The 19,046-nt window shown below is 49.1% G+C and overlaps 2 protein-coding genes across 3 annotated transcripts in view; one reads left to right on the plus strand and one right to left on the minus strand.

Annotated features, from left to right (window-relative positions):
• LOC147099950 (ceroid-lipofuscinosis neuronal protein 6 homolog) overlaps positions 1–15,948 on the minus strand; it is a 29,254-nt gene extending 13,306 nt beyond the window's left edge. Inside the window, exons 1-5 of one of the 2 annotated variants that reach the window (XM_085968479.1) lie at positions 14,350–15,948; positions 5,375–5,489; positions 4,530–4,628; positions 3,576–3,764; positions 1,399–1,454 (exon numbers count right to left, since the gene is read on the minus strand). In XM_085968479.1, the coding sequence (XP_085824605.1) occupies positions 1,399–1,454; positions 3,576–3,764; positions 4,530–4,628; positions 5,375–5,489; positions 14,350–14,504 (614 nt within the window). In that variant the 5' untranslated portion in view covers positions 14,505–15,948. Of the gene's footprint in view, positions 1–1,398; positions 1,455–3,575; positions 3,765–4,529; positions 4,629–5,374; positions 5,493–14,349 lie in introns of both variants that reach the window. The other variant, XM_085968478.1, reaches the window with a different exon arrangement.
• Positions 15,949–16,582: 634 nt separating this feature from the next.
• The window catches only part of fem1b (fem-1 homolog b), a 24,460-nt gene continuing 21,996 nt past the window's right edge, over positions 16,583–19,046 (plus strand). The window contains 4 exon segments of the mRNA XM_085968477.1: positions 16,583–16,921; positions 16,923–17,126; positions 17,128–17,184; positions 17,186–17,283. Of these exon segments, the coding sequence (XP_085824603.1) occupies positions 16,733–16,921; positions 16,923–17,126; positions 17,128–17,184; positions 17,186–17,283 (548 nt within the window). The 5' untranslated portion in view covers positions 16,583–16,732.

Genomic DNA, 19,046 nt, shown 5'->3' on the forward strand with positions numbered 1-19,046 from the left:
ACAAAATACAGATACAGGATTGTCTTCCCCCAAATCTGCATTTTAAACATTCATTGGCATTTTAAAAAATGCAGATGGTTTCCTTAACTAAAAGTATAACTTTCATTTGTAAATTCAAAAGGGATTTACTTAATTAAGTAATTAAGCAGAAGAGTAACATGCAGAGCTAGTTTGAAATCTATAGCGGAGAGTCTTGACATAATCTCACACACTGACTTGGATTTGTCACGGTTTAGACTGACCCAGAGCTGCTGTTATTTTTTCGGTTGTCCATTATTTTCTCCCCCCCCCCCCCCCCCACCCCCAGTTTTCTCCAGTTACAGGCAGCTGATCAGGGGAGTCCTTAAGCTGCTGACTCACACAGGAACCGAACGCACTTGTGGTCATCCTTCTTGCGTGAGTGATCGAGGAAAAGCAGCCAAACTCTCAATATACACGCCAGCAGGGGTCACCGATAGAGGAGCCCCACCCTAGTCGCCCCTGCCTAACCCAGGGGAGCTGAGACTAGCTGCTGAACCTCTACCTGCAGCCCTGGCTGTGAACAGCTAACAGTGCAGACTGGGAACCTGGGATCTTCCTGATCTGTCTGGTTCAACACCACAGCGGGTGGTGCATTCAGCCACTGAGCCTTCAGCGCAGCCTCTGGTTGGCTTTTTACAGTGATGGATGGAAATGAGATGAGAGGAGGAGAAATTTCTTCACTCAGAGGGTTGTGAATCTTTGGAATTCTCTACCCCAGAGGGCTGTGGATGCTCAGTCGTTGGATACAGGAAACTCTCGCTTAAACGGCACCTAAATATCCAGAATTCTCTATTAACCGGCAAAATTCATACTCCGAAAACAACACCTCAATAACCGGAAATGTTGCCAAGTCCGAGTCCGAGTCTCCCATGGTGGCCGAGTTAGTCAGTGGGGGTAGTTCTCCAAACTGCCACTACTCGGCTTCTTGGCGATGTCGGAAGTCATTAGTTATGGATTACCCTCAACTGGCAGTACTGTACTTAATCAAGCATCTTCCACCATCCATTTAACACAACATCCTGTAGGTGAGTCCCCAATTACTGTATACTGCACATTTCTTGATTTTTTTATTTTTGTTTGTTAAAAATAGCCTCGGTAGATAGCCCCTCTCTGTCATCCGGAATTTTTAATCAACCGGCACCATCCCGGTCCCGTCGGTGCCGGATACCAAGAGTTTCCTGTATATTCAAGACAGAGATCGATAGATTTTTGGACTCTAGAGGAATCAAGGGATATGGGGATCAGACGGGAAGGTGGAGTTGAGGTCAAAGATCAGCCATGATCTTATTGAATGGCTCGAGGGGCTGCATGGCCTACTCCTGATCCTAATTCTTATGTTTAAACGGCAAGAATATTTATTGCTTTTAATCTACTCACCACATCAGGTGACCTAAGGACTCATCGTAGTAATACAGCAGCTCAAACGAGTCAATCTGTGGGTTTAACAAAAAAAAATTATAACTTTGACACCCCCTACCCAGCTGTGTGTTTACTTAGAGACGTACCAGGTCAATCTTTATCTGTTTGTGTGAATGTTATGCTCAGCACATGCGGTCAGATGATGGAGAATGGAGCATTTTACCATTTCAGGCATTCAGCATCGAGCATCCCAGCTCAGAAGCAGCTGGTTAGGTGCATTGTAAAGCTCTCTCCTCTCTGGCCCTGCACCAGTCTCAGGGGAGCATTCGGCTGCACCATTGTTCATGTCTCGCACCAGAGACCTCCCTGAATGAGATTACCGTCTTGATGCCAATTAAGGATGGTTTTGTACTGTAGGTGCCACGTCCATTAGAACAGGGCTGAAATTACCCAAACTCATTTCATATAGACCCCTTACAGCCATGGCCAGAAGAGATTTTCACTATGGGCTGGATTTGAACAACAACTTGCATTTATACAGTGCCTTTAATGTAGTAAAACATCCCAAGGAGCTTCACAGGAGCAATTATCAAACAAAATTTGATACCGAGTCACATAGGAGATATTTGGACAGGAGAGGTAGGTTTTAAGGAGTGTCTTAAAGGAGGAGAGGCGAAGAGGCTTAGAACATAAGAACATAAGAAATAGGAGCAGGAATAGGCCACTTGGCCCCTCGAGCCTGCTCCGCCATTCAATAAGATCATGGCTGATCTTGGGCTCAAAGCCACTTCCCTGCCCGCTCCCCATAACCCTTCACTCCCTTATCTTGCAAAAATCTGTCTATCTCCACCTTAAATGTATTTAATGACCCAGCCTCCACGGCTCTCTGGGGCAGAGAATTCCACAGATTTACGACCCTCTGAGAGAAGAAATTCCTCCTCATCTCAGTTCTAAATGGGCGACCCTTTATTCTGAAACTATGCCCCCGAGTTCTAGATTTCCCCACGAGGGGAAACATCCTCTCTGCATCTACCTTGTCGAGCCCCCTCAGTATCTTATATGTTTCAATAAGATCACATCTCATTCTTCTAAATTCCAATGAGTATAGGCCCAACCTGCTCAACCTTTCCTCATAAGACAACCCCTTCATCTCTGGAATTAACCGAGTGAATCGTCTCTGAACTGCCTCCAATGCAAGTATATTCTTCCTTAAATAAGGAGACAAAAACTGTATGCAGTACTCAAGGTGTGGTCTCACCAATACCTTGTACAATTGTAGCAAGACTTCCCCACTTTTATACTCCAACCCCCTTGCAATAATGGCCAACATTCCATTTGCCTTTTTGATTACTTGCTGTACCTGCATGCTAACTTTTTGTGTTTCATGCACAAGGACCCCCAGGTCCCTCTGAACTGTAGCATTTTGTAATCTCTCTCCATTTAAATAATAATTTGCTGTTTTATGTTTCCTGCCAAGGTGGATAGCCTCGCATTTTCCCACATTATACTCCATCTGCCAAATGTTTGCCCACTCACTTAGCCTGTCTCTATCCCTTTGCAGATTCTTTGAGTCCTCTGCACAACCTGCTTTCCCACCCATCTTTGTATCATCCGCAAACTTGGTTACATAACACTCGGTCCCTTCATCCAAGTCATTAATGTAGATTGTAAATAGTTGAGGCCCCAGCACCGATCCCTGTGGCACCCCACTAGTTATCGTTTGCCAACTGGAAAATGACCCATTTATCCCGACTCTATGCTTTCTGTTAGTTAGCCAATTCTCTATCCATGCTAATATATTACCCCCAACTCTGAGCTCTTATCTTATGCAGTAACCTTTTATGTGGCACCTTATCGAATGCCTTCTGGAAATCCAAATACACCACATCCACTGGCTCACCCTTGTCCACCCTGCTCGTTACATCCTCAAAGAACTCCAGCAAATTTGTTAAACATGACTCCCCTTTCATAAAACCATGCTGTCTCTGCTTGACTTAGGGAGGGAATTCTGGAGCTTGGGGCCTTGGCAGCTGAAGGCACGGCCACCAATGGTGGAACGATTAAAATTGGGGATGTGCAAGTGGTGAAAAGTGAGTGTTGAACACACTGCACCACCGAGCTCCCTTGCCCAGGCTGAGCATGCATAGGTTTAATCTGATTATAAGTGTTTTTCTGGCTGATATAATGATGCTTACCAATGTTTCTGGTTTCAGGTCTTTCATCATTGGGTTTTCTCGCACGGACAAGTGGAGCTGGTACCCACTTAAAATCAGACGGTGATTCACTGAATCCCCAACGAGATGAATGCTGGCTCCCATAACAAAGGTTATTATACAGATGTACACTGCTGAGATAGGAAGAGTTTTGGGAGAACGTTCGATAAGCTGCAACAAAGATATTAAAGATTGAGTTAATGTACTCTTGGGCTATGCCCTATTGGGAGCTCATTGAGCTTTCATTGCCACCAGTGATCCTCAGAGACATGTGTCTATACATTCGTGTCCATTTCGACCTCTACTTTCTCCTACTCTCATCCCTCTTTTTCTGAAGGAGTACAGTTCTATTCAGAATGGCCTCAAGATGCCTGGGTTGCTGCGTAAGCCTGGATCGTAAGCACGGCTAGCTATTCAACTGTGCAAGGCATGGCAGGCAAGCCTGACCCTGGCCTCACCCCAACCTTGACTCTCATGCACTGGAGTCACTGGAAAGTAATCAACACTGGGTGACCTTGGCTGGTTTTTCTACCCCCCCCCCGCCCCCCCAAAGAACATTTGGTGAAGGCAGTTACAGCCAGGGTTGGCCTGGGCATATGGGAAGTTGGGAGATTTTCCATGAATGGTTCCATGAAGCTGTAGTTTCGGCTCCCCCCCCCCCCCCCCCCACATTTCATGTGAGGATCCTGAAGAATCCGTCGCCCTTTCGGGGAGGCCAGTCCCCAAAAGCATCCCCATCGCCAACCCTTGATGAGAATAACTAATTCAGCAAGGGTCGTGAATCGAACCTGGGACCTTCAGATCCATACTGAGCACTGCCTTTGGTTACTAAGCCACCAGAAAAGGGGCGATGGATTTTTCGAGGGACGCTGACTGTATGGACACTCTTATCTTCCCCAACCACAACCTCTGCAACAGTCGACAGCAAGACTTTACCTTCAGTAGGAGGAACGGTGTGATGATGTTGTAGGCCATGTGAAAGTAATCACCAACACTCGGCTTATTCAGTGGAAACCACTCCACCGGAAGGATAATCTATAACGGAGCACAGGTCAGACCCCGTCAGTTTCTTCTGGGAAAGCGACAAATCTAGTCTAAATTATAAATTCCCCCCCCTCCCATCCAATGGTATCCCCTCCTCTCCTGAAGGCATTGACTCATGCTGGGTTACAAAGTGCACTTCCAGTAGCTTGCCAAAATGTGTAAAATCAGAAAGGGACTATTTAACTGGAGTCGGGAGATAGTGCGGTCAAACCCAATCCTGTTCTCACCCAATGTCCCCTCACACGTGCACTTTCCAGCAGGATTACATAGAACGCACAGCACAGAAACAGGCCATTCAGCCCAACTGGTCCGTGCCAGTGTTTCTGCTCCACACGAGCCTCCTCCCACCCCCTCTTCATCTCACCCTATCAGCATATCCTTCTATTCCTTTCTCCCGCATGTGTTTATCTAGCTTCCCCTTAACTACATCAATGCTACTCATCTCAACCACTCCCTGTGGGAGCGAGTTCCACATTCTCACCACTCTCTGGGTAAAGAAGTTTCTCCCGAATTCCCTATTGGATTTATTAGTGACTATCTTATATTTACGGCCCATAGTTCTGGTCTCCCCCACAAGTGGAAACATCTTCTCACCGTCTACCCTATCAAACCCGTCAGCCCTCAGCCTTCCCTTTTCTAGAGAAAAGAGCCTCAGCCTAGGGGGGGTCTCTGGATCGTGATTGGGAGTGTGAACCCTGGCCCCTTTGGTTAATACAAATTGCTAATTCGTGACTCACCATCGCAATCGGACGGCCAAAATCCAGGATCCAGTTTTGCACCGTGAAATAAAACCAAAGATCCAGGTGAAACTGAGGCTTTTTATCCGGGTTCTCTGGCTCGCTTCCTGCATTCCTACTAAAACACAAGACAGTGCAACTTACTCGGAGCTAAACAGGTCCTTTAAAAACAAACATGCTCCATTTAAATCTAGTTGAGAGATGCTCCACCCAAACCTCCTGGGATTCCATCACTTGTGTCTAACTCTGGCAAAATGTCAAGGGCAGCAGGCAGATGGGAACACCACCACCTCCAACTCGCACACCATCCTGACTTGGAACTATATCGGCCGTTCCTTCATCGTCGCTGGGTCAAAATCCTGGAACTCCCTCCCTAACAGCGCTGTGGGAGCACCTTCACCACACGGACTGCAGCGGCTCAAGAAGAAGGCAGCTCACCACCACCTTCTCAAGGGCAACTAGGGATGGGCAATAAATGCTGGCATTGCCAGCGATGCCCACATTCCGAGAATGAATAAAATAAAAAGTTTTTTAAAAATGTAGAAAAGTGAGAGGATACATTTTGGGAGGAGGAATACCGAGAGGACATAAAACACTAAATAGTAAAATTTTAAACAAGTACAGCCATGGCTCAGCAGGGAGTTCTTTTGCTTCCAAGTCAGAAGGTTCGTGGGTTCAAGGGACCTCCAGGGATCTGAGCACAAAATCTAGACTGTCACTTCAGAGTGTTGGAGGTGCCATCCTTCGGATGAGACAGTAAACTGAATAAAGGGAGGGGTTAGGGGAAACCTATTTATGCAGAGGGTTGTTAGGGCATGGACAGTGGTGGAAGCAGAATCCACAATAGCTTTCAAAAGGAAAGTGGATACATATTTTGAAAGAAAATTTTAAAACTAGTTAGGCAAAGGGCAAGAGAACCGGCTGGATTCTAATACACTCAAATGATCCCAGCTCTCGAGCCATGGGCTGTGGTGAGTTTAAGGGGATGTGGAGTTTGCAAACCTTTAAGCAGATGACAGATCTGTCCTAGATTTCAGAAGAATCGGATGCCCAGCTGTACCATGAATAATGCACGTTAATCCTTTTGTCTTGCTGAGTTTTGTTAATCTGGTCCTCAAGTACGGTGGCCATTCACCGCTCTACGCACTTATTCTGACGCGAGTTGTAAAAGTCTGAGTCAAATCTCAGGTGTTGATACCTACATAAATCACCCGACGACTAATCCACACAGATCAAAAGTTCCCGTTTCCATCCCTTTTCTGTGCTGGGTTGACTGATCTAAGCCAGGACAGAAACATTAGGAACCAAGTCCCTGCTGGAAGTGTCAGTTGGGCTGAAACCGGACTGAGATTGACTGTAGTGTCTGTCAACATTCAGTGGCAGAGCCAGTGGAGGTCAGGGTCATGAACCCCCCCATCAATTTGAAATCAGCTTTGGAGGACCACCTCCATTTTGCTCCCAGAAACCTCTTCGATCTCCAGGTTCAGCCAGCAAGTCTGTGTGGTTTCCAGATCAGCCTTTGGACTTTGCACTCCCCAGATTGATCCCTTTCCTGATAAGTCGGCCAAATCTTGAGTTTGACCCAGTCGGTCAAACCTTTTTTTTATTTATTCGTTCAAGTCCAGCATTTATTGTCCATCCCTAATTGCCCTTGAGAAGGTGGTGGTGATCTGCCTTCTTGAACCGCTGCAGTCCTTGTGGTGAAGATACTCCCACACTAGCAGTTTGGTATTGTCTTGCTCAGCTATTTCAGAGGGCAGTTAAGAGTCAATCACATTGCTGTGGGTCTGGAGTCACATACAGGCCAGACCGGGTAAGGACAGCAAGCCTCCTCCCCTAAAGGACATTAGTGAACCAGATGGGTTTTTATGACAATCCAGTAGTTTCATGGTCACCATTATACTAGCTTTTTAATTCCAAATTTATTTAATTAACTGAATTTCAATTCCCCAGCTGCCGTAGTGGGATGATGAACTCATGTCTCTGGATCATTAGTCCAGTAACATAACCACTATGCTACCGTACCCCTATCCAACTGTACTAGTGCCGACACTCACTGTCTAGGGTAACATGAAGAGTGGCCACATGGGCAAAGCACTGCAAGGGCCTATAGAACTGTGGCTCAACAATAGTCACAGCCTTAGCCAGAGCAGGGGAGTAAGTTTGGGGCAAATAATTGTAGCGTGCCTTTGTCACAGGCATCTATTTTTCTCGGTAATAAACACTGAGGTAAGAATCTGTCTCCTCCATTTTTTTGTAGTCACATGACACGATCTCATTACCACTGCTTACATCATAAAGGTTAACTCATTATCATTCCTGTCCCGTTTACTGTCCCCGGGCGCTCGCTGTAAGTAAGTTTCATTTAAGTTTTGATCTATTAATAAGCTGCTCGTGAGTTATAAATAATAACAGTGAGCTTTACCCATTTGCGAAAGACTTGAAACCCAACCCTGGGGTTTAGGTATCATTGGTTTCTGAGCTTTTCCATTCCCCTGATGGCCGACTAGATAAAAGCGCTGTTGGTGGATCCTCGGTCAGTGCTGGGTTGGCTGATCTCAGCAGGGTCCGTGTGGGTGATACGATTCGCCTTAGTATTCCTGAGCTTGTGATGGGGACAATCAGCCAATGTTCTCACATCTATTTGCTATTCAGTGTCCACCCCCCTGCCCTCTTGTTGGGTGCGTATTGTTTTCAACGCACTAATTGCACTTAAGTCAATATGCATTAATATAGTGTGATACTCTTAGCTTAGCTTATAATGTTCCTACTCAGCATTTTTTTTTTTTTTTTTTTATAAAAGAGTTGAACTAGAATTAGTTTTTTTTTTTTTAATTCATTCTTGGGATATGGGCATCGCTGGCAAGACTGGCATTTATTGCCCATCCCTAATCGCCCCTTGAGAAGGTGGTGGTGAGCCGCCTTCTTGAACCGCTGCAGTCCGTGTGGTGAAGGTACTCCCACAGTGCTGTTAGGTTGGGAGTTCTAGGATTTTGACCCAGCGACGATGAAAGAATGGCAGTATATTTCCATGTCAGGAATGGTATGTGACTTGGAGGGAAACTAGGAGGTGATGGTGTTCCCATGCGCCTGCTGCCTTTGTCCCACAAGGTGGTGGAGTGCTGTTCAAGGTTTGGGGGCTGCTGTTGAATAAGCTTTGGCAAGTTGCTGCAGTGCATCCTGTAGCCAGAACACACAGCAGCCACGGTGCACCGGTGGTGGAGGGAGTGGATATTTAAGGTGGTGGATGGGCTGCCAATCAAGTGCGCTGCTGTGTCCTGGATAGTGTCCCTAATTGAATAGTTTGAAATATTTTTACCCGTTATTATGCTGGGTTCCAACACTAAAATTAGTTACAGGCCTGTGACAGAAACAGGTGTATTCTGTATTTACGGCTGAATGTTTGTTATAGACAAAGGTTATGTTATAAGGGGCCAAGTGGAGATAGTATAAAGGTAGAGGTTACAACCGGTGCTGTTGTCACATTAAACTTTAACCTATTCAGACCCAACGCTTCTCTGTACTATTTTAACCCATCTAATGTAGAGCAGAGTGGAAACTGGTGTGGATGTGTAAACATTCGTATGAGAACACACTGACCATAGTTTATTCTCAAGGAGTCTTGAGCGATCACAGGCCAGGGTTTGTGATAATGTAAGATTTGGTCAGTAACGGGGATGTATGAGGGCACACACTGTTGTTAAATATCCTGATTATTCCGATGAGCGAGGGGGGATGGGGAGGGGTGGAAACATTGCAAATATGTTGTGCTATGTAGGTCTCCTGCACAAATAGAACAAACTATTGTATTCAACAGCTCCACACAGAGCTTTCTACAACAACAACTTGTATTTATATAGCACCTTTAATGTAGAAAATCGTCCCAAGGCGCTTCACTGGAGCGATTATCAAACAAAATTTGACACCGAGCCACAAAAGGAGATATTAGGGCAGGTGACCAAAAGCTTGGTCAAAGAGGTAGGTTTTAAGGAGCATCTTAAAGGAGGAAAGAGAGGTAAAGAGGCGGAGAAGTTTAGGGAGGGAATTCCTGAGCTTAGGGCCCAGGCAGCTGAAGGCATGGCCGCCAATGGTTGAGCGATTATAATCAGGTGTGCTCAAGAGGCCAGAATTGGAGGAGCGCAGAGATCTCGGAGGGTTGTAGGGCTGGAGGAGATTACAGAGGTAGGGAGGGGCGAGGCCATTGAGGGATTTGACAACAAGGATGAAAATTTTAAAATTGAGGCGTTGCTTAACCAGGAGCCAATGTAGGCCACCGAGCACAGGGGCGATGGGTGAACGAGACTTGGTGCGAGTTAGGACACGGGCAGCAGAGTTTTAGATGATCCCAAGTTTCTACGGAGGGTAGAACGTGGGAGGTCAGGCAGGAGAGGGTTGGAATAGTCAAGTCTAGAGGTAACAAAGGCATGGATGAGGGTTTCAGCTAACGCACCACTCTTTTGTGTGACGAAACTAGACAGGAAGTCAATCACATACCTCTAGACAGATAGTGCGGAAACATTTAAGGGAGTTATTGGAGAGTGGGGCCAATTGAGAGGTATTCAATTTTTGGGAACCAGACAGTTGCAGAGTACGATGTTTGCTGATCTTGTACTTTTCTATGTTCCTAGGTAGAAGCAGGGAGACCTGGAAGAGGAAAAGCAGCCAGGGTTCCCTCCAATGTCCCCTCGAATTTTTTTCTGTGCGCAGTCCCTTTAACAGGCTGCACGGCCCATTCAGATTTTCACGCATGTGCGGTTTCTAACGTGTAAAGGCCGGTGAGCGGCCTGCGCGAGACCTCCAGGCCGTCGCGCAGCTTAGCGGAGAGGTTAGTTCCCACTCCTGATCACTATCCAGTGACCCTGCTGGAATGTGCATGTGTGTGTGTACATGTGGGGGAGATGGGTGTTCTCTGCGTTCAATGAGCGGGGATCTCATTGAAACTTATGGAATTCTGGCGGGACTGGACAGACTGGATGTTCCCGATGGTCGGGGAGTCCAGAGCCAGGGGTCACAGTCTAAGGATGGGGGGTGGGCCATTTGGGACGGGGATGGGGAGGGGTTTCTTCACCTGGGGAGTGGTGGGCCTGTGGGGTTCTCTGCCACGGAGGGCAGTGGGGGCCAATTCGTTGAATGTGTTCGGGAGGGAGTTGGATGTATTTCTTGAGGCTGGGGGGATATGGAGAGAGGGCAGGGACAGGGTACTGAATTTGGATGATCAGCCATGATCTCATTAAATGGCGGAACAGGCTCGAGGGGCCAAATGGCCTACTCCTGCTCCTATCTTCTCTGTTTCTATGTGCTTAAATTGCAACAATGGAATCTGAAAGATAAAGCTGAATGGCCACTTTTCCCTTTGCTATTCTACTCCCAGAACATGCCAAGTGAAATCGATCATTTAAAAAAAAAAAAACATTTTTCATGGGCTTGTTAATTAGCTTTCAAAGATGATAGAGGTTTCCTACGTGAGGGAAATTAAAATTGACCAAATGGAACTTGGTTCAGCCACTACCTGGAGTTAATTGGACGCTGGCTGGCTATCTGGTCGACATGGACTTTCTTGCTATTGTTAATCATTGGTGCTGACAGCGTCAGTCGTGGCACAGTGGGTAGCACTCTTGCCTCTGAGTCAGAAGGTTGTGGTTTCAAGCCCAGAGACGTGCACATAAAATCCAGGCCGACACTCCAGTGCAGTGCTGAGGGAGTGCTGCATTGTCAGAGGTGCCAGCTTTTGGATGAGACGCTAAACCCAGGCCCCATCTTCCCTTTCAGGTGGATGTAAAAGATCCCGTGGCACTAATTCGAAGAAGAGCAGGGGAGTTCACGCCAGTGTCCTCGGCCAATATTTATCATTCAATTAACGTCACTAAAAAATTATCCAGTCATCATCACATTGCTGTTTGTGGGAGCTTGCTGTGCGCAAATTTACAGTGTTTCCTACATTACAACAGTGACGACACTTCAAAAGTACTTCATTGGCTGTAAGTAAAGTGCTTTGCGACATCCTGAAAGGCGCTATATAAATGCAAGTCTTTCTTTTTTATTTTTGATGGGAGAAGCCTCCCTAGGTGCGGAGTCCACAGTAGACTGAGCTCCCAGCCCACCTTTCAAACAGTCCACTGGGCGGCACTTTAAACAGTTGAGCAGTAAAGAGTTGAAAAGGAGCCAGCGCTCTGCTCTGCTATAAAGCTCGCTCTCTCTAATAGGAAATCAAAATTCTCAGGATTTGGATGTTTAAAATCGATACAAGAAGAAGAAGGCAGAACTAAGAAATTAATTTAAATGTAATGTTCAATACAAACTGACATGAATCAGTCATTCATGAAAGAAAGACTTATGAAATAATACTGAGCGGCCTGCGGGTGGCGCTGTCCAGGGAGAGTATAAATACTCGGGCACGGGCCCAGCTTGCGCAGGACATTCTTAACAGGAACTAGTGAAGGACACAACTAGACCTCCATGTTGTAAAACAGTTGATTAAAGCTTTGTTTAATGCTTAGACCAAGTGCCTAGTAGTTTTCTTGCATCAAGCTGTAAATGTGGAACAGAGTGACAGGCAGCCCTTGATAGATACAATCTAGGGCCATCTACAAAAGGAAGAGAGTAGCAAATGTAAACGTTGGTCCCAAAACAATAAAGATGCTTCTCCTGTGCTAGACCTCAACATAGAACTGATTCTTAAAACATGGTTGCTCACCGTACGCTACTACAAAGCTCTGAATAGCTGCATGCTCCCCGACACCCTCAGACTAGTGAGCTGAACTCAAGCAACCAATATAAACCCCCAATTAGAAGTTCCTGGCCATAGGACTATCCATCAAAGAGACTATGAAGAATCATTGGCCAAGTTTTCACCCCAGACCTAGCTGTCAATCAAGCCCACTACCCCCTCCCGAAAGCAAAATAAACCCCAGGGCGGCAGTCGCACAGGATGCTTGTCCCAGCGACTTTGTATGGTCCGTGATTGCTGGAAATGAACACTTTGTCCAGCCATCTAGCAGGACACTCCTTGACGTAAATGACAGACATTAGCATATTAAATGCCCGGTTGTTCAACAGGAACATGCCACCGACATGCGTTAATGCCTCTGGCAGATCCAACTGTAATGCATATCCAGTGAAAAACCAGCTGGCAGTAACCGATTTTAACCCTGTATGTACCGTGCCCAAGACAGAGGAATAAAATAGTACCCGACAAGCGAGGAAAGCGTCAGTTTTATCGTAGCAGTGCCAGTGAATTCGGCTGTACAAATTCACTGGTCTGCTTAATTTTGCTTCCGTTTCTCCACAGTCTAGAGTGGGATTAATATCCTTGGCCTTCACTTGAGTAGTTAAGTGGCTGTTAAACCACTTGAGAGGTGCAAAGCGAGCACTGGTGCTGGCGAATGCCACTTGGCTAGGTTTCTGCTGGAAAGGCGAATCAAATTATGGTGAGCAAACTTAAGTCGTTGGAAAAACTGACGTAATTAACACTTTCATAACCGCTGCCATTAGCATAAACAGAAATCGACCAGTTTCTAAAAGCAGAAATCGTCCAGCATAGCGAAGACAAGAACTAAAATCAGAAAATACACGGCAGGTCTGTCAGTATCTGAAAGCGAAAACAGTTAGGTTAATTCTCGGTTCTATTCTCCCGAGATGCTGATCGACCCGGTTGTGCGTTTCCGGGATTTTTTTCCCCCGGTTTTTAATTTCAGATTTCTGGCATTTGCTGTGACAAAACCGACAGTGGAATAGAAACAAACAATGGCATAAACTCGAGGAACAGCAGCTCATCTTCCGATTAGGCACTTTACAGCCTTCCGGACTCAATATCGAGTTCAACAATTTCAGATCATAACCTCGGCCCCTATTATATTTTTATATTTTTTAGCCACACTTTTGGTTTGTGCCTTTTCCTTTTTCTCTCTCCCACATGGCAGCTGTCTTTCACTCTGCCAGCACATTTCACACTTCATCCAGAGCCATTGTCTGTTTCTTTACCTGTCCTATTACCATCTCGTCTCACCTTGAATATCTCTTAATGTCTCTTCTTTCATCCCCTCCCCCATTTCCCAGCCCCCAAACTGCCTTTTAATCTGTTTCATTTCCTGCCTTTTTTTCCTCAGTTCTGACGAAGGGTTTCGACCCGAAACGTTGACTCTATTTCTTTCTCCACGGATGTTGCCTGGCCTGCTGAGTTTTTCTAGCGTTTTCTGTTGTTATTTCGGATTTCCGGCATCCGCAGTATTTTGCTATCCTACAGTGGAATAGCCGGCGGACTGTCGAGGCTCCCACATAAATAACGGCCACACAGGGGAGGTACTGAGAGAGCGAGCAGAGCTGCAAAGCGCCAGTGGCAGCGAAATTGGTCTTGGGCGAAAGTGCCAAACGGGCGACGGCGAATCGACGGCCCACTTCGCACTGCGCCCAATTTTCTTTACCAACCCGCCTGGCGCTTTCAAGGGAAACCAATTTCACCCCTGGCATCTTCGGGAAAATCGGTCAGAAAAAAATATTTATGCCCTCCATCATCAAACCGGCAAATAGGGATGGAACAAATTGTGGAAACAAATTCTGATAGATTTTCATCATAGATTAGATCAGAAAAGCAGAATGAAGTCACATTGCTGAGCTGAGCTGAGTGATGTTGCTGCCGGCGTGGGTAGAAACCAACTCGAAGTAAAACAAAGTTCCCAGTGGAGCAAAGTCTGACCCTTACACCGAGGATTACACTCTCTGAGGGCGCGCCTGTCCACCTGTGCCAATGCAGGAGAGGCAGAGACAGCTGCATTGCTTGCTCCAACATTGTGACCGACTCGTAAAAAAGAAAAAAAAATTAGAAAAATAAATAAATAAAAACCCCAAGAGTTGACGGGCCTGTAAGTGGGTTGGGTCTGGCTGTTGTTTGGCCGGCCGCTGATTCTGCGTTATTCTCTCCCTCGATCCCTTTTAAAACAGAAAAGCAACACCGAAGCGAAAATAAACTGTGGCCAAACCTGGGGAGGAAGAAGGGTGTTTGCAGAGGAGGATGTTGTCTCTTCCGCATACCGGAGCTGCCTCTGTCTGTCCCTTTCCCGTCTCCTGTTCGATTGTGTACAAGGCTTGATCGGATAATAAAATCCCCGACCCAGTAACCACATCTGCATCGCATGTGACCGAGAACAGCAACTGAGCAGCAAGCGCCGGGTGTCTCTGTCTCTGTCTCCTGTGCGTTACGTTGTATCCATCGCCGCTTTGACTGAGAACACTCGCTTCCTCTTTCCAACTGCGGCGAGCGCAGATCCAGTTTAGGAAGGGTTTAAAATCCCTGGCCAACATTTATCCCTCAATCAACATCACTTAAAAAAAAAACCCAGATTATCTGGTCATTGTCACATTGCTGTTTGTGGGAGCTTGCTGTGCGCAAATTGGCTGCCGCGTTTCCTACATTACAACAGTGACTATGCTTGGAAAGTATTAATTGGCTGTAAAGTGCTTTGGGACGTCCGGTGGTCGTGAAAGACGCTGCACAAATCCAAGTCTTTCTAAAATGTATTTAAAAAACCCTGCTTGTTACATTACAAAGTTGGTCGAGTTTAAGTGCCCTAAATCCTATCACTTCTAAATCTGTCCTTTACTAAGTTGAACTCCTGTCCCCTTGTCCTGTTCACACAACTTGTATTTATATAGCGCCTTTAACATAGTAAAATGCCCCAAGGAGCGATTATCAAACAAAATTTGACATTGAGCCACATATGGAGATATTAGGACGGGAGGAAGGATGGTTAGCTTGGGAAGCAGTTTTGCTGTTAAGCTGCGTGGCCGCAGTCTGGAGGTCCTGCACAGGCCGCTCGCCGGCTTTGGAATAACCGCGCATGCGCGGAAATTTGAATAGGCTTAAAGGGGCTGTGCACCCCAAAACAATTACAGGGAACATTGTTTGGAAGTAATTGTTCATCATTTACATTTTATCCATAATGGTCAATTGCCCTTCCTAATCACTATTTAACGACCTGTGTTGGACATCAGGTGAGGACTGCTTTATGATACCTCTTATGGTGGAATAGGTTGGTGACGCTCATTGTCATGTCTCACACACTGGTGGAGGAATTGACTTTTGTCGAACTATCCCAGAGCTCACACGTTCAGGAAATGGGAGCTAAGTGTCACACCTGGCATTGAGGCATTGGTTGCTCATAGGTCCTGCTATTTATCCTGGTGAGGTCCTGGAAGGTGGTTGCTACCTGCGCAGATGTGTGTAATAAGGGAGCAGCCATTTAGGACTGAGATGAGGAGAAATTTCTTCACTCAAAGGGTTGTGAATCTTTGAAATTCTCTACCCCAGAGGGCCATGGATGTGCAGTCGTTGAGTATATTCAAGGTAGAAATAGATAGATTTTTGGATATTTTGCCAGTCCTCCAGGATTGCCCTGGAGTCTCCAGGAATCAAAGATTAATCCCCTGGACACTGCTGCCAGCAACTGGAGAAAAATAGATGGTATAATTTTTTCCATTTTCTTGGAACACTTTTTTGTTTGTTAGTTATAACAATATTGCAGATATGGAAAAAAAGGGTTCTTTGATTGGGTGGGGCAGTTGGTCATGTGATGTAACTTCCAGGAATACGTCCAACCAGAGGTGGCAACCCTGCTGGGGAAAGGGAGAGAATTAGAAGGGGGAAAAGGTTTGTTAAAAGTGTGAAAGGAGAAGGTTGTTTAGATGTGTAAAAGGGGAATATGGATTGCTAAGTGTGAAAGAGGAATAAAGTTTCAGTGTGAAGGGAGATTAGAAGATTTGTTAAAAGTATAAAGGGGACTTAGAAGGGTTAAGCGTGAAGGGGGGAAAAAAGTTTGTTAAAAGCGTGAAGGGAGAATTGGAAGGTTTGTTTGAAGTATGAAAGAGGAATAAGGTTTGTTAAGTGTGAAGAGACAATTAGAATGTTTGTTAAAAGTATAAAGGGGAATTAAAAGAGCTGTTAAAATTGTGAAGGGAGAATGTCTGATAAAAGTGTGAAGGGAATGAGAAGAGTTGTTAAAATTGTGAAGGAGAAAGTGTGAAAGGGAATGAGGAGGAGTTAAAATTGTGAAGGGGAATAAGAGTTAAAATTGTGAAGGGGAATGAGGAGTTGTTAAAATTGTGAAGGGAGAAAGTGTGAAGGGGAATGAGAAAAGTTGTTGAAGTTTGGAAAGTGAAACTATAGATTTGCCCCCCACCCGGGAGTAATTGAAGGTTGCACAGACGGCTTCCGGTGGGTGCCGGAAGTGCCGCGGGGAAGGTTCAGCAACGGCACGCCGGCCTGTGAGTGTGAGGCGGAAAGTATTAAAATCGGGCGCAGGGCGGGCCTGGGCCTGAGGCCGGCGGCCGGCGGGGCGAGGCGATGAGGAGAGCGGGCGGGCGCTCATGGAGTCGCTGGCGGCCTACGTGTACAAGGCGGCGAGCGAGGGCCGGGTGCTGACGCTGGCAGCGCTGCTGCTGAACCGCTCGGAGGCCGAGAGCCGGCGGCTGCTGGCGCAGGCCAGCCCGGGGACAGGGCCTAGCGGGGGGACCGGGACAGGCCTGGGGACCGGCCAGCGGGCCACGCCGCTGATGGGCGGCCGCCCGGCACGGCCACGCCAAGGTGGTGCGGCTGCTGCTGGAACATTACCGGGTGGAGACCGAGCAGCGCGGCACCGTGCGCTTCGACGGCTACGTGATCGAGGGCGCCACGGCGCTGTGGTGCGCGGCGGGCGCCGGCCACCTGGAGGTGGTGCGGCTGCTGGTGGCCGCCGGCGCCAACGTCAACCACACCACGGCCCACCAACTCCACCCCGCTCCGCGCCGCCTGCTTCGACGGCCGCCTCGACATCGTGCGCCTACCTGGTGGAGCACCGCGCCGACCTCCGCATCGCCAACAAGTACGACAACACCTGCCTGATGATCGCCGCCTACAAGGGGCACGCCCAGGTGGTCAGGTAATCCCGGGGGGGTGAGGGTGACTGGGTGGAGGAGGAGGAGGGGGGGACTGGGTGGAGGAGGGGGACTGGGTGGAGGAGGGTGGACTAGGTGGAGGAGGAGGAGGGTGGACTAGGTGAAGGAGGAGGAGGGTGGACTAGGTGAAGGAGGTGGAGGAGGGGGGGACTAGGTGAAGGAGGAGGAGGAGGAGGGGGGGACTAGGTGAAGGAGGAGGAGGAGGGGGGGACTGGGTGGAGGAGGGGGGACTAGGTGAAGGAGGAGGAGGAGAAGGGGGGGGGACTGGGTGGAGGAGGGTGGACTAGGTGAAGGAGGAGGAGGAGGGGGGGGGGGACTGGGTGGAGGAGGAGGAGGGGGGGGGACTGGGTGGAGGAGGAGGAGGGGGGGGGACTGGGTGGAGGAGGGGGGGGGGGACTGGGTGGAGGAGGGGGGGGGACTGGGTGGAGGAGGGGGGGACTGGGTGGAGGAGGGGGGACTGGTGAAGGAGAGAGGAGGGGGGACTAGGTGAAGGAGGAGGAGAGGGGGGGGACTGGGTGAAGGAGGAGGAGGAGAGGGGGGGGACTGGGTGAAGGAGGAGGAGGAGGGGGGGGACTAGGTGAAGAGGAGGAGAGGGGGGGGACTGGGTGAAGGAGGAGGAGGAGGGGGGACTAGGTGAAGGAGGAGGAGGGGGGGACTGGGTGGAGGAGGGGGGACTAGGTGAAGGAGGAGGAGGAGAAGGGGGGGGGACTGGGTGGAGGAGGGTGGACTAGGTGAAGGAGGAGGAGGGGGGGGGACTGGGTGGAGGAGGGGGGGGGGACTGGGTGGAGGAGGGGGGACTGGGTGAAGGAGGAGGAGGAGGGGGGGACTGGGTGAAGGAGGAGGAGGGGGGGACTAGGTGAAGGAGGAGGAGAGGGGGGGGACTGGGTGAGGAGGAGAGAGGGGGGGGACTGGGTGAAGGAGGAGGAGGAGGGGGGGACTAGGTGAAGGAGGAGGAGAGGGGGGGGACTGGGTGAAGGAGGAGGAGGAGGGGGGGACTAGGTGAAGGAGGAGGAGGGGGACTGGGGGAGGAGGGGGGACTAGGTGAGGAGGAGGAGGAGAAGGGGGGGGACTGGGTGGAGGAGGGTGGACTAGGTGAAGGAGGAGGAGGGGGGGGGACTGGGTGGAGGAGGGGGGGGACTGGGTGAAGGAGGAGGAGGGGGGGGACTGGGGTGAAGGAGGAGGGGAGGGGGGGGGACTGGTGAGGAGGGGAGGTGGGGGGACTTGGGTGAAGGAGGAGGAGGAGGGGGGGACTGGGTGGAGGAGGAGGAGGGGGGGACTGGGTGAAGGAGGAGGAGGAGGGGGGGACTGGGTGAAGGAGGAGGAGGAGGAGGAGGGGGGGACTGGGGTGGAGGAGGAGGAGGAGGGGGGGGGACTGGGTGAAGGAGGAGGAGGAGGGGGGGGACTGGGTGGAGGAGGAGGAGGGGGGGGACTGGGTGAAGGAGGAGGAGGAGGGGGGGGACTGGGTGGAGGAGGAGGAGGGGGGGATGGGTGGAGGAGGAGGAGGGGGGGGACTGGGTGGAGGAGGAGGAGGGGGGGACTGGGTGGAGGAGGAGGAGGGGGGGACTGGGTGGAGGAGGAGGAGGGGGGGGACTGGGTGGAGGAGGAGGAGGGGGGGGTACTGGTGAGGAGGGAGGAGGAGGGGGGGGTACTGGGTGAAGGAGGAGGAGGAGGAGGAGGGGGGGACTGGGTGGAGGAGGAGGAGGAGGGGGGGACTGGGTGAGAGGAGGAGGAGGAGGGGGGGACTGGT

Source organism: Somniosus microcephalus, chromosome 27, assembly GCF_052327205.1.
Source record: "Somniosus microcephalus isolate GS21.2 chromosome 27, FLI_Smic_1.0, whole genome shotgun sequence".
Lineage (NCBI taxonomy): Eukaryota > Metazoa > Chordata > Chondrichthyes > Squaliformes > Somniosidae > Somniosus > Somniosus microcephalus.